Below are 12,595 nucleotides of genomic sequence, written 5' to 3' on the forward strand. Positions count from 1 at the left end.
TGTCTTGGGGACGTGGGGAGGGCAGTTACCCCCCTGGAAAAAACAACAGCAACAACAAACAAACAAAAATAAAACAACAACAAATTACTGGTTATTGATAGTGACGTGTAGAGTATATAACCTTCCTGAAATGGCTTCAAAATATACACCAAGTATGGTGCTTATAAAACTGTTAGAGTCTAGACTCGAGACTCTAATAGAGTCTGAGACACTAAGACACTGAGTCAGGACCCTAAACGTTTTATAAGCACGGGCCCAGAGCCACTATAGTGTCTTGCGCCTTCCATGCTCGTTCGTTCCGAAAATGTATACACCCCACCCCCACCCCCCCACACACACACAAATAATAGATACGTCCCTGGCAAGGGATGTTTTATCTGCATCATCTCACAGACAGGTTAGCACATACCACGGCCTTTGATGTGCCAATCGTGGTGCACTGGCACTGGCTAGAATTTAAATATATAGAGATGCAGTTTATCTCCTACGTCTCCCATGCACACCAGGGGCGAGATGTAGCTTGATACGCGGTCAGTTTGGGATCGATCCCCGTCAGTGGGCCCATTGGGCTATTTCTCGCTCCAGCCAGTGCACCACGACTGGTACAGCAAAGGCCGTGGTATGTGCTATCCTGCCTATGGGATGATGCATCGGTCTACAGGCTAGTAGGTACTGCGTTCGGATCCCAGTCGAGGCATGGGATTTTTAATCCAGATACCGACTCCAAACCCTGAGTGAGTGCTCCGCAAGGCTTAATGGGTAGGTGTAAATCACTTGTACCGATCAGTGATCCATGACTGGTTCAACAAAGGCCATGGTTTGTTCTATCCTGCCTATGGGAAGCGCAAATAAAATATCCCTTGCCGTCTGTCGTAAAAGAGTATCCTATGTGGCGACAGCGGGTTTCCTCTAAAAAAAACAGTGTCAGAATGACCATATGTTTGACGTCCAATAGCCGATGACAAGATAAAAAATCAATGTGCTCTAGTGGTGTCGTTAAATAAAACAAACTTTACTTTATAAAAGATCCTTTGCTGCTAAACCATGAAGTGGCGACAGCGGGTTTCATCCCCCAATATCTGTGTGGTCCTTAACCATATGTCCGACGCCATATAACCGTAAATACAATGTGTTGAGTGCGTCGTTAAATAAAACATTTCTTTCTTTCTTTACCACGAGTGTTGCGTTTCTTGTGGCGAGAAGTATAGAGTTGAAACCGGTTCTGTCATTGTGTCACTCGGGTTGACTTGTCCCGGTGCACTAAACTGGGGCATTCTTCCGAAACTGTCAATGACTCATATCGAAACTGCGGGACTTGTTTACATTCGTTTCCTTAGGCTTACTGTGTGTGTATTTCTTTCAAATGATAACACCTACTTTGATTAACTAGAGGATATTAAACAAGATGGACGAACAGGGTTACTGACTGACTGACTATTACAACTAAAGCTGAAGTTCTGTTACCAACAGACACCAAACAGAAAACGAAATAACGGAAGTTTAATCGGTGAAGGTTTGTCCTTTATGCGAGTATTTATGGCAGATGACTGAGCTTATCCTTTAGGCGATATCTCATTAGGTCATCCATGTACATGGGTTTTTTTCGCCGAATAACGAGGTTTTATATAATTTAGTAATAGTGGTACTACTACTACTAGTGTTAGTTACTGTAGTACAGTGCCGTAGAAACTGGAGACAACGAGGGGGTGCTCCCCCCCCCCCCTCCCGCCTAGCACTCGACGACGAAAATTTATGGGGGTTTTGTTCAACACTATGTAAATAAATATTAACGAAACATGGTTTGTTCCTCTCGCTAGAGTCTAGAGGTTTTGACCCCATGGCTAGAGAGTATGCCTCTCTCCAGATACTGTTCATAAGGGCATGTAGTCAATATTAGCACAAGTAGTAGTAGGGATAAGAGCATGGAAACAAAAAGGTATTCTTGGCAGTGGCAGTAGTAGTATAGCTCGAGTCACCTCCAGCCTTCCCCTTATCAGAGGCGGATCTAGGGGGGGGGGGGGGGGGGGGGGGGGGCAGTATTGTAGCAAATATAGTAGTAATAAATATGTATAGTGGAAGGAGTTGTAGTAAATATAGTAGTAATAAATAGGTATAGTGGAAGTATTTGTAGTAAATATAGTAGTAATAAATAGGTATAGTGGAAGGAGTTGTAGTAAATATAGTAGTAATAACTAAGTATAGTAGAAGTAGTTGTAGTAAATATAGTAGTAATAAATAAGTATAGTAGATGTAGTTGTAGTAAATATAGAAGTAGTAGTATTTAGTAATAGTAGTAGTAAAGGCTATGGTTGCCAAGGACGGACCCAGCATATATTTTAGGGAGGGGACTAAGTGCAAAATGGTTCATGGAAAAAACTCATTGAAAAGGGCGATGAAAATTGTAAACAAATTATTCCAAAAGGGGCGGAAATTTAGGGTAGAACTTGTCCACACCCATGGATCCTCCCTGAGGCGGATCTAGGGGGCCCTTCCCCCCTACATTTTGAGACAGTTATAATTTTATTAAAAAAAATTAAAAATTTACGATCCCCCTCCAAACCTCCCCAAAAGTTCCTTTGGCATTCCGCCTCATGTTATTCCCCCCCCCCCCCCCCATTGATTTTCTGGATCCGCCACTGCCTTCCTTGGTACATAGTAGTAGAATAACTATTAGCAACAAAGGCTTTATATCATGTGTGGGGGTGGGACAAGGAAACCCCACCCTAGCAAGTCGTGTTAGGAATGATTGTAAGGCAGGTCGATATACAAGATGCTGCTAAAAAAATAAAATAATAATAATAAAAAATAAAAAAAGGTGGGGCAAGTCCCCATTTACCCACCCTCAATGTCCCCTCCCCCAGACCGAACCATCTTACAGTTTATGTTGAAATGTTTTAATGTGTTTTACTTGGTGTGACGTGAAGATATTTAAACATTTCCCGAAGATTATTTGTGCCAGGAAATCGAAACTTGTGTGTAATATTTACATGTACGGTGTTTTTCCAGTAGATCAGAAAACAGCAAAGTGACGTCACATTCGCAACAGGAAAACGCCTATTAACGATTTACTATGATTTTGGTTGCTTTCACTAAATGTTATCTTGCATGTAATAATGTTATCATATATAAGGCGGTTTGATCTTTTTATCTTCTTGCAAATACACACACACACACACACGCACACACACACACACGCACGCACACACACACGCACGCACGCACGCACGCACGCACGCACACACACGCACGTACACACGTATGTACGTATGGATGTGTGCGTGCGTGCATGTGTGTGCGTGTATGTGTGTGCATGTGTGTGTGTGTCACTATGTGTAAATTACGCACGGTTTTGTTGGCGATTTGTTTTTTTAGGAAAGGGGGTGTGTCTTTATTGTTTGTGTGTGGGTTTTTTTGTTATTGTTGTTTTAATATGATGTAAAAAAAAAATGTGTTTTAAATAGCGAAATATTGCACTTGCAACTTCATTAAAGAAAAGGGTATGACAGACTAACGAATATAGAATGTTTAATTGATTACAAAGCAAGACGTAACGCAGAAGTAAGCTGATATGGAGACCGATACAACCTTTCGTGTTTTCTACGACTTGGGTCAGCAAGTGCTCTTTATATAAGGAGCTTTTGGTCTTCTTCTTTTTTCCTACAGCCGGACGTAGCTCAGTGGTAAAATGCTCGCTTCATGCGCGGTCGGGCTGGGATCGATCCCCACAACAAGTTCTCATTATATAAGGAGCTTTTTGTCTGCTTGTTTTTTCCCTAGAGGGGGACCTAACTCATTGGTACAGCGCTCGCTTGATCGGTCGGTCTGGGATCGATCTCCATCGGTGGGCCCTTGGGCTATTTCTCGTTCCAGCCAGTGCACCACGACTGGTACATCAAAGGCCGTGGTACGTGTCATCTTGTCTGTTGGATGGTGCATATACAAGATCCCTTGCTGCTAATCGAAAAGAGTAGCCCATGAAGTGGCGACAGCGGGTTTCCCGTCACAATATCTGTGTGGTCCTTAAGGATATGTATGACGCCATATAACAGTAAATATAATTTGTTGAGTGCGTCGTAAAATAGAACATTTCCTTCCTTCTGTTTTCCCCCCAGGTTGAGCTATGGCTGAACGTCACGAACAGAAACGTAAGGTAGTGGAGAAGATTAAACTCGTTCTTGTTGGCAACATGGACGTGGGAAAGACCAGCCTCGCTGTCAGATTTGCCAGAAGTGCATTCGACGAAAATCACGGGAGCACCATTGGTGGTATGTTCATGTTTTATGTCTAAAGCCCGGCACACATCTGTGCGATTTCGTCAAACGATAACTGTCGGGTGTTGGTGCCTATAACTCAGAAGCAATAGGGGCAGTTCTCGTTTCGATCAGAGAACAGCGTTTCTTCCTGGTTTTTTGTTGGTTGTTTGGTTGTTGTTGTTTTGTGGGGGTTTTGGTGGGGTGAGAAGTTGCTTGTTTTGTTTAGGTTTTTTAGTGTTTTTATGTTTGTTTTCGTTTGGGGTTTTGGGTGGGGTTTTTTGTTGGGGGGGGGGGCTGGGGTTCGGGGGGGGGGTGGAGGGGAGGGGTTGGTGTTTTTCTAAATTTTTCTGTTTTGTTTTTGTTGTTGTTATTTTGTTTGCGATTTTTTTTTTTTTTTTTTTTTTTTTTTTTTTTTTTTTTTTTTTTTTTTTTTTTTTTTTTTTTTTTTTTTTTTTTTTTTTGGGGGGGGGGGCTTCCTGGGGTTCTCCCTTTTTTATTCTTTCTGACATTCAGCCTCACATTACTGGCATTCAATCCAACATCAAATCTAATATACTTTATGGAGTTATTACGACGTTAATAGTGATTGAAATTTGATCTACAATACCAAGTGTTTCTAATCGAAAATTGATCGTTTGACACCACTGATTATAAAAAAAAAGTATTAAATATCCATAAATCGATTGTGTTGGGAAATGTTAACCGTAGTTGTTCTTCCAGTTTAGGAATGAAGGAAGGAAATGTTTTATTTAATGACGCAGTCGATACATTTTATTTTCGGTTATATGGCGTCTGACATATGGTTAAGGACAACACACATATTGAGAGAGGAAACCCGCTGTCACAACTTCACGGGCTACTCTGTTTCGATTAACACCAAGGGATCTTTATTTGCACCATTCCACAGACAGTAGTACATACCACGGCCTTTGTTACACCAGTTGTGGAGCACTGGCTGGAACGAGGAATAGCCCAGTGGGTCCTCCAGTTAAAATTATGGATGTAATGTAAACGTGTTGGAGCTGGTGTTTGTTTTCGTGTGTACATAACTTTAAAAACCCCAAAAACTTTTATATAAAAAATATTTATTAAAGGTAAACAGAGAATAATACATGAGTGGCCGTGTGATACTATTTATCTCACAGCGAGTTGTTTTAAAATGTATCTAACGAGCAAAAGCGAGTTTCATACGTTTTTAAACGGTATCTAACGGATACGTTTTTAAACAACGAGTTGTAAGAGCAATGGTATCTAACGGACACGAATGTTGTATTTTATTTCTTACATATCGTCAAAACATACCGACTAAACTTTATTTACAGTCGTTGCACTTGTAGCGAATTTACGCGTCACAGACACATGATTGTCAGGTTAACTATACGTCACAGTGTAATATATTTCCACCCTTTTTATTATGTATATATATATATATATATATATATATGTGTATGTGTATGTGTATGTGTATGTGTATGTGTATGTGTATATATATATATTTATATATATATATATATATGATCCAAAAATATTATCTGTTAGCACTGGTTGTCGAGGACACCATTTAGCAATTATCTTTAAATTATGTATAAGCATTTTTATAAATAAGCACAACAGCAAACATAAAACAAATATGTTTTGATAAAACACTGAACAGTTTTGTTTTGGCTGTAATCTAACCCACTAAATGTTTCAGCTACCGAAACCGGTGACTGATAATTTTTATGGCTGATATTCGTGACGCTCACGCGGGAAACTTTGCTACATAACAGACAATATAGTGCTCATTTCAAGGGTGAACAATAGAAATAGTAATAGAAAAAAACCCCTAGCTATTTGATAACAACTAGCTCTTTATAAACATTGAAACACATGCACTTTACAAGGGGCCGGATATAGCCCAGTGGTGAAGCGTTCGCTTGATGCGCATTCGGTCTAGGATCGACCCCCATCGGTGGATCCATTGGACTATTTCTCGTTTCAACGAGTGCTCCACATCTGGTGTAACAAAGGCCTTGGTGTGTATTATCCTGTCTATGTGATGGTGCATATAAAAGATCCCTTGCTACTAATCGAAAATAGTAGCCCATGAAGTGGCGACAGCGGGTTTCCTCTCTCAGTATATGTGTGTGGTCCTTAACCATATGTCCGACGCAAATATAACTGTAAATAAAAAGTGTTGAGTGCGTCATTACATAAAGTATTTCCTTGTACTTTAGAAGTTGCGTTTGTCCATCTTGTGACAAGTAAAATACTTTTAAAGGGAGAGACCCTAGTTTGTAAATACTGAGGCATATTTCTCACAATTAGAGCAGTTTATGATCACTGAAATGAAACATTACTTATATTTTATTGTTAGATTATCCATTTTCTGGTGTTTCTAATACCACAAAATTTATAAACACATATTTATAAAAACGCATGTGCGTCTGAGCAGTAACGGTTATGGTGTCGCGTTTTAGTTTATTTTTAAGGGCATTTCTACGTCACAGACTCTTGTTTCACTATGTTGTATCCAAATTTGTTACAAGTTTGTAAATTAACGAAACTTTTGTCCATTTATACGGATTGAAACTAGAGTCTAGTTGAAAAATAGGTCTTAGTGTTTAAAAACTAGGGTCTAGGTGAAACATAGGTCTTAGTGTTTACAAACTACAGTCTAGGTGAAAAATAGGTCTTACTGTTTAAAAACTAAGGTCTGTCCCTTTAAAAAAAAAAAAATATTTCGGGCAACTCAAAAACTGCACGGCAGGTCAGCGTACAGACATGACTCGCCTGAATGGCAAGTAAAATCCGGTGCTGGGGAGGGCGCGGTCGAACCCCTCAGGGCAATATCCAGGTAAAAATGTAGACAGATGGGTCTGCTAGGTTTATATTCGAAACCTCATTTCCTCGATTCATATCAACTCTACGCCCTTGGGTTTTACTAGTATAAGAAATGTGTTTCTACGACGGACAAACTGACGTCAGTTTCCAAATTATTACCATACGCGTACGGAGTATTTTGACAGGGAGAGGGCCCGGGGGGTGGGGGGAGGCAGACTGATGTTTGCCCTAATTAAAAAATTAAAGAGTAGCCTCAAGCACCCCCACCCCCCACCCCCGCCCGATGATTACATTTTCTAAATATTGTTGTGTACTCAACAGCGAGTTTTCTGGCCAAGGCGGTGGAAATGTCAGATAAAACCATCATCTTTCATATCTGGGACACTGCGGGCCAGGAGCGATTCCACAGCTTGATCCCCATGTATCTGAGAGACGCCAGGGCAGCCATTGTCCTCTACGATATTACCGACGAAGTAAGGGAAATAACTCTTCTATCGTTGTCTGACAAGTGAAGTGTCGGTAACAAACGTAATGGCAAAAGGCTCTCTATAAGTTGTTGTACATATATGCTGTAATAAAATGATTTAGATGTGGAGAGAGAGAGAGAGAGAGAGAGAGAGAGAGAGAGAGAGAGAGAGAGAGAGAGAGAGAGAGAGAGAGAGAGAGAGACAGACAGACAGACAGAGAGAGAGAGAGACAGAGAGAGAGACAGACAGACAGACAGAGACTGAGAGAGAAAGAGACAGAGTGCGAGCGAGAGACAGAAAGATACGATGAGAGAGAGAGATGGACAGACAGAGACAAAGAGAGACAGACAGACAGATATAGAGAGAGAGAGAGAGAGAGAGAGAGAGGAGAGAGAGAGAGAGAGAGAGAGAGAGACAAAGAAAGAAAGACAGGCGGAGACAAATAGAGAAACAGACCTACAGAGACAGACAGACAGACATACAGAGACAGACAGAGAGACAGACATACAGACAGACAGAGACAGGCATACAGAGACAGAGATACAGAGACAGACAGAGACGGGACAGACAGAGACGGGGACAGACAGACAGAGACGGACGGACAGACAGACAAAACAATTTCATATCGAGAGAAACAGTCAGACAGACAGATAGAAGAAGGGGGATAAGAGACGGACTAAAAGATAAATTGATGTTTATTAATACAGTCAAAATACAGTTAAAATATAATTTTACTTATCAGCTGTAATATTATACAAACAACATTTAGCATGCATACATGTATACGTCTGCATGCAAACTATATACATTTTATAATAAACTTATAACGCCTTAATACATACATTTTATATATATATATATAATATATATATATTTATATATATATATATATATATATATATATATATATATATATATATATATATATAATAGGGAAACACTTTATATTACAGAATTCGTTCAAAAATGTGAAAAATATTTGGATGCCCAAACTCCAGAAAGACGGACCAGAAAATCTACAAGTCGCCATCGTGGGTAGTAAGTTAGATTTGACGCATCTTCGTCAAGTTGATAAACAGGTACATTTTCTTTAACATGTCCAGTAAATTAGATTTGACGCATCTTCGTCAAGTTGATAAACAGGTACATCTTCTTTAACATGTGCAATAAATTAGATTTGACGCGTCTTCGTCAAGTTGATAAACAGGTACATCTTCTTTAACATGTGCAGTAAATTATATTTGACGCATATGTGACAAGTGAATAGACCAATACATCTTAAATTACAGTCAGTTAAATTTAACGCATCTGTGACAAATGGAGAGACCAATACATCTCACTTTACAATAAGTTAGATTAGACGTAATTGCGATAAGTGGTTATACAGTACATCTCACTTTACAGTAAGTTAGATTTGACGCATTTGTGACAAGTGGTTATACAGTACATCTCACTTTACAGTTTAGTTAGATTTGACGCAATTGAGACAACGGATAGACCAAGTACATTATACTTTACAGTGAGTTACATTTGACGCATATGCGACATTTTGTTAAAAACGTACGTCTTATTTAAAATGTACAGTATTTTAGATTTGACACATATGGATAGACCAATATATCTTACTTTATGATCAGATACCCGGTAGATTTAATGCATTTGCGATAAATGAAGATACCAATACATCTTACCTTACAATGAGTTACTTTTGACACATCTTTGACAAGTCGATAGACCAATTCATCTGATGATTATAATAAGTTAGATTTGACGCATCTGCAACAAGTTAATAGACAGGTACATCTTATTTTACAGTTTCTTAAGAGATTACCATCAAATTACATAGATTAAATCTCATTTTTCGTGCCGGGATGAAGCCAATATGCTAAAACAGCCAAGGAATGCAGCTAAAGCTGTATTGTTACTGAAATAATCGAAGATGCAGCACACGGATACTAAACGTAAAAATGCGATTGCTTTACCATGGCTGTTCCATCAGTTGTCTTAATACCTGCGTCAACAAATAAGGTTTAATGTATGCAACTTGATGGTATTAAATGGACATTCCTGAGTTTGTTGCAATGTTTCAGATGTTATCGCCCAACAGATGTTTTTTTAAACGATTGTAATTACACACCAAATATATTTCCCTGCATAACATATTAGTGTCTGTATATTAAACGTGTTTCTGATCATTCTAACATTTGAACTAGCGTAAATGTCATTTTATTTCCTAAAATATTGTTTTCGTACATACGAAATTATTTGAAGACAGAATCACGTTTGGTCTTCTTACAAATATTAAGACGACCAGAAACACATTGAATATACAGACACTGATATTCTATACAAGAAAATATATTTAATACGTAAGTTTAATCGTAGAAATATTTTATTAGTCGGAAACATTTTACAATGCAGCAAACTCAGGAATGTCCCTTTAATTTGTCACAGACATACAAAAAACCACCAAAAAAACACACTCTATTTTTATTATTATTGTATACACTGATTATTGTTTTTAAAATTCTATTTCAGTTGGTATGGGTTTCATTCGTAATAATATGTTTGATATGAATATTAACTTCATTAATTACAGAGTTATATGTCAATTAATCCGTTCCATTTTGACGCAAACGGTCTATGAGTCATGATTTTACTTGATGGAATATGTGCGACAATAACTCTTTAACTCGTTCATTCATTCATTCATTCCTTCGTTGGTTCTTTCGTTGGTTCATTCATTGATCGGTTCGTTTGTTCATTCATCCGTTCATTCATCCGTTCATTCATTCATTCATTCATTCATCCGTTCATTCATTCATTCATTCATTCGTTCATTCATCCTTTAATTCACTCATTCATTCATTCATTCATTTATTTTAGAGAGCTGAGCATTTCGCGCAGAAGTACCGCTGTCTGTTCACAGAAACTTCCGCCAAAACTGGAGCTAATGTCGAAAAACTGTTTTATGATATCGGTAAGTAAGACGGGTTAGGTAATTGCATTCAGTAAGGAAGGAACCGGCCTCGGTGGCGTCGTGGCAGGCCATCGGTCTACAGGCTGGTAGGTACTGGGTTCGGATCCCAGTCGAGGCATGGGATTTTTAATCCAGATACCGACTCCAAACCCTGAGTGAGTGCTCCGCAAGGCTCAATGGGTAGGTGTAAACCACTTGCACCGACCAGTGATCCATAACTGGTTCAACAAAGGCCATGGTTTGTGCTATCCTGCCTGTGGGAAGCGCAAATAAAAGATTCCTTGCTGCTAATCGGAAGAGTAGCCCATGTAGTGGCGACAGCGGGTTTCCTCTCAAAATCTGTGTGGTTCTTAACCATATGTCTGACGCCATATAACCGTAAATAAAATGTGTTAAGTGCGTCGTTAAATAAAACACTTCTTTCTTTCTTTCAGTAAGGAAGGATATGTTTTATTTAACGACGCACTAAAATTTGTTTTATTATTTACGGTTATAGGGCGTCAGACGTATGATTAAGGACCACACATACATTGATAGAGGAAACCCTCTGTCGCCACTTCATGGACTACTCTTTTCGATTAGCAGCAAGGAATCTTTTATATGCACCATCCCACAGACAGGATAACACATACCACGGTCTTTTATATACCAGTCGTGGTGCACTGGCTTGAGCGAGAAATAGCCCCATGGACCCACCGACGTGGATCGATCCCAAACCGACCGCGCATCAAGCGAACGCTTTCCACTGGGCTACGTCCCGTCCCTTTGGATTGAGGAAGTTTTCTGAAGATATTAGCCAGTTGTCGAGTCTCGAACTACAACGGTTAGAACTATAAATGTATGTATCGTTTCTCGTGTCGTGAATTATACATTGACAAAGAAAGGAAATGATTTATCTAACGACGCACTTAACACCCATTTACAAAGAAACTGATATATATATACAATTCTAATACAACTTCGTCTCGTCCCTAAATACATAATACTGTTTGTCGTGTCAACTACTATACATCAGTGGGACACGTCATTGTTATCATGGTATGTATCATGTGTCGAGTCATGTATTATACGTACCTAACAGGTCCGTAGGAACGATAAATGGTGTGTGTGTCGGGGGGTGGGGGTGGCACAATCTCTAGTGGCCATTTTGTTTTTCTTTGTTGATATAGAAAAATATGTTGTAAACTCTTTGAAGTTGGGCTGTTTATCGTTCCAGCCAGTGTACCACGACTGGTATAACAAATGCCGTGGTATGTGTTATCCTGTATGTGGGATAGTGCATAATAAAATAGTCCTTGCTGCTAATATAAACAATGTTGCAGGTTTCGTCTCTAAGACATTATGTAAAAAACAAATTACCAAATATTTGGTATCCAATAGCTGATGATTAGTACAAATCATTGTGCTCTAGTGGTGTCGTTAAACAAATTAAACTTTGACTTTTAATCGTACGTTCTAGTCCTCGAAGACAGTGAGGCGAGCTGCGTGTAGACACAATACACACCATCTCTGTTTCTGTTTCTTTTTTCAACAGCGGATTCTCTCAGTGATACGGCGACCCGATCTCACGGAGTCCTCCGATCTTCGACGATTCATCTCGACGACTCCGACAATGAGGACCATCAGGTCAAGGAGCGCAAGAAATGCTGTGCAGAATTTTGACCGCATTAAAGAGGGATTCTCACACTTGCTAAATGCGCCAACAAAATAGACTACAAGAGCTGATCAAGAAAATAGTTTGAGAAGACGTTAGTGAACTGACAAAAACGTCCCAACCTGTGAAAAGCTCAATCCAATGAAATTTTAAGAAGGAAAACAGGCACTTGATTGTATTTAGGAGGGTCGGGTCTCGTGGTTGCCCCCCCCCACCACCACCACCACCACCAAATCCCCACCCCGCCCCTGGATCTTCCTCTAAAACAGTTTGTCCAGCCCGTTACGTGTTCGTTCTATACCACGTTTCATTGATTTTTTGGTATATATTTGATTTATGGCTAGGTATTTATAAATCTTGGAGAACAGTAACTTGGTTCAGTTTGGCGGACGTTTTTAACAATAAAATGATAGTAAAA

The 12,595-nt window shown here is 39.5% G+C and overlaps 1 protein-coding gene across 2 annotated transcripts in view; it reads left to right on the top strand.

Moving 5' to 3' along the window:
- Positions 1-1,285: 1,285 nt before the first annotated feature.
- The window catches only part of LOC121387029 (ras-related protein Rab-5A-like), an 11,575-nt gene continuing 265 nt past the window's right edge, over positions 1,286-12,595 (top strand). Inside the window, exons 1-6 of one of the 2 annotated variants that reach the window (XM_041518035.1) lie at positions 1,286-1,513; positions 4,113-4,265; positions 7,398-7,549; positions 8,497-8,622; positions 10,430-10,523; positions 12,058-12,595. The exon at positions 12,058-12,595 is cut by the window's right edge and continues 265 nt beyond it. In XM_041518035.1, coding sequence (XP_041373969.1) covers positions 4,121-4,265; positions 7,398-7,549; positions 8,497-8,622; positions 10,430-10,523; positions 12,058-12,185 — 645 coding nt within the window. In that variant the 5' untranslated portion in view covers positions 1,286-1,513; positions 4,113-4,120 and the 3' untranslated portion in view covers positions 12,186-12,595. The remainder of the gene's footprint in view (positions 1,514-4,112; positions 4,266-7,397; positions 7,550-8,496; positions 8,623-10,429; positions 10,524-12,057) is intronic. The other variant, XM_041518036.1, reaches the window with a different exon arrangement.

The sequence above is a fragment of the Gigantopelta aegis genome, chromosome 13 (genome assembly GCF_016097555.1).
Source record: "Gigantopelta aegis isolate Gae_Host chromosome 13, Gae_host_genome, whole genome shotgun sequence".
Lineage (NCBI taxonomy): Eukaryota > Metazoa > Mollusca > Gastropoda > Neomphalida > Peltospiridae > Gigantopelta > Gigantopelta aegis.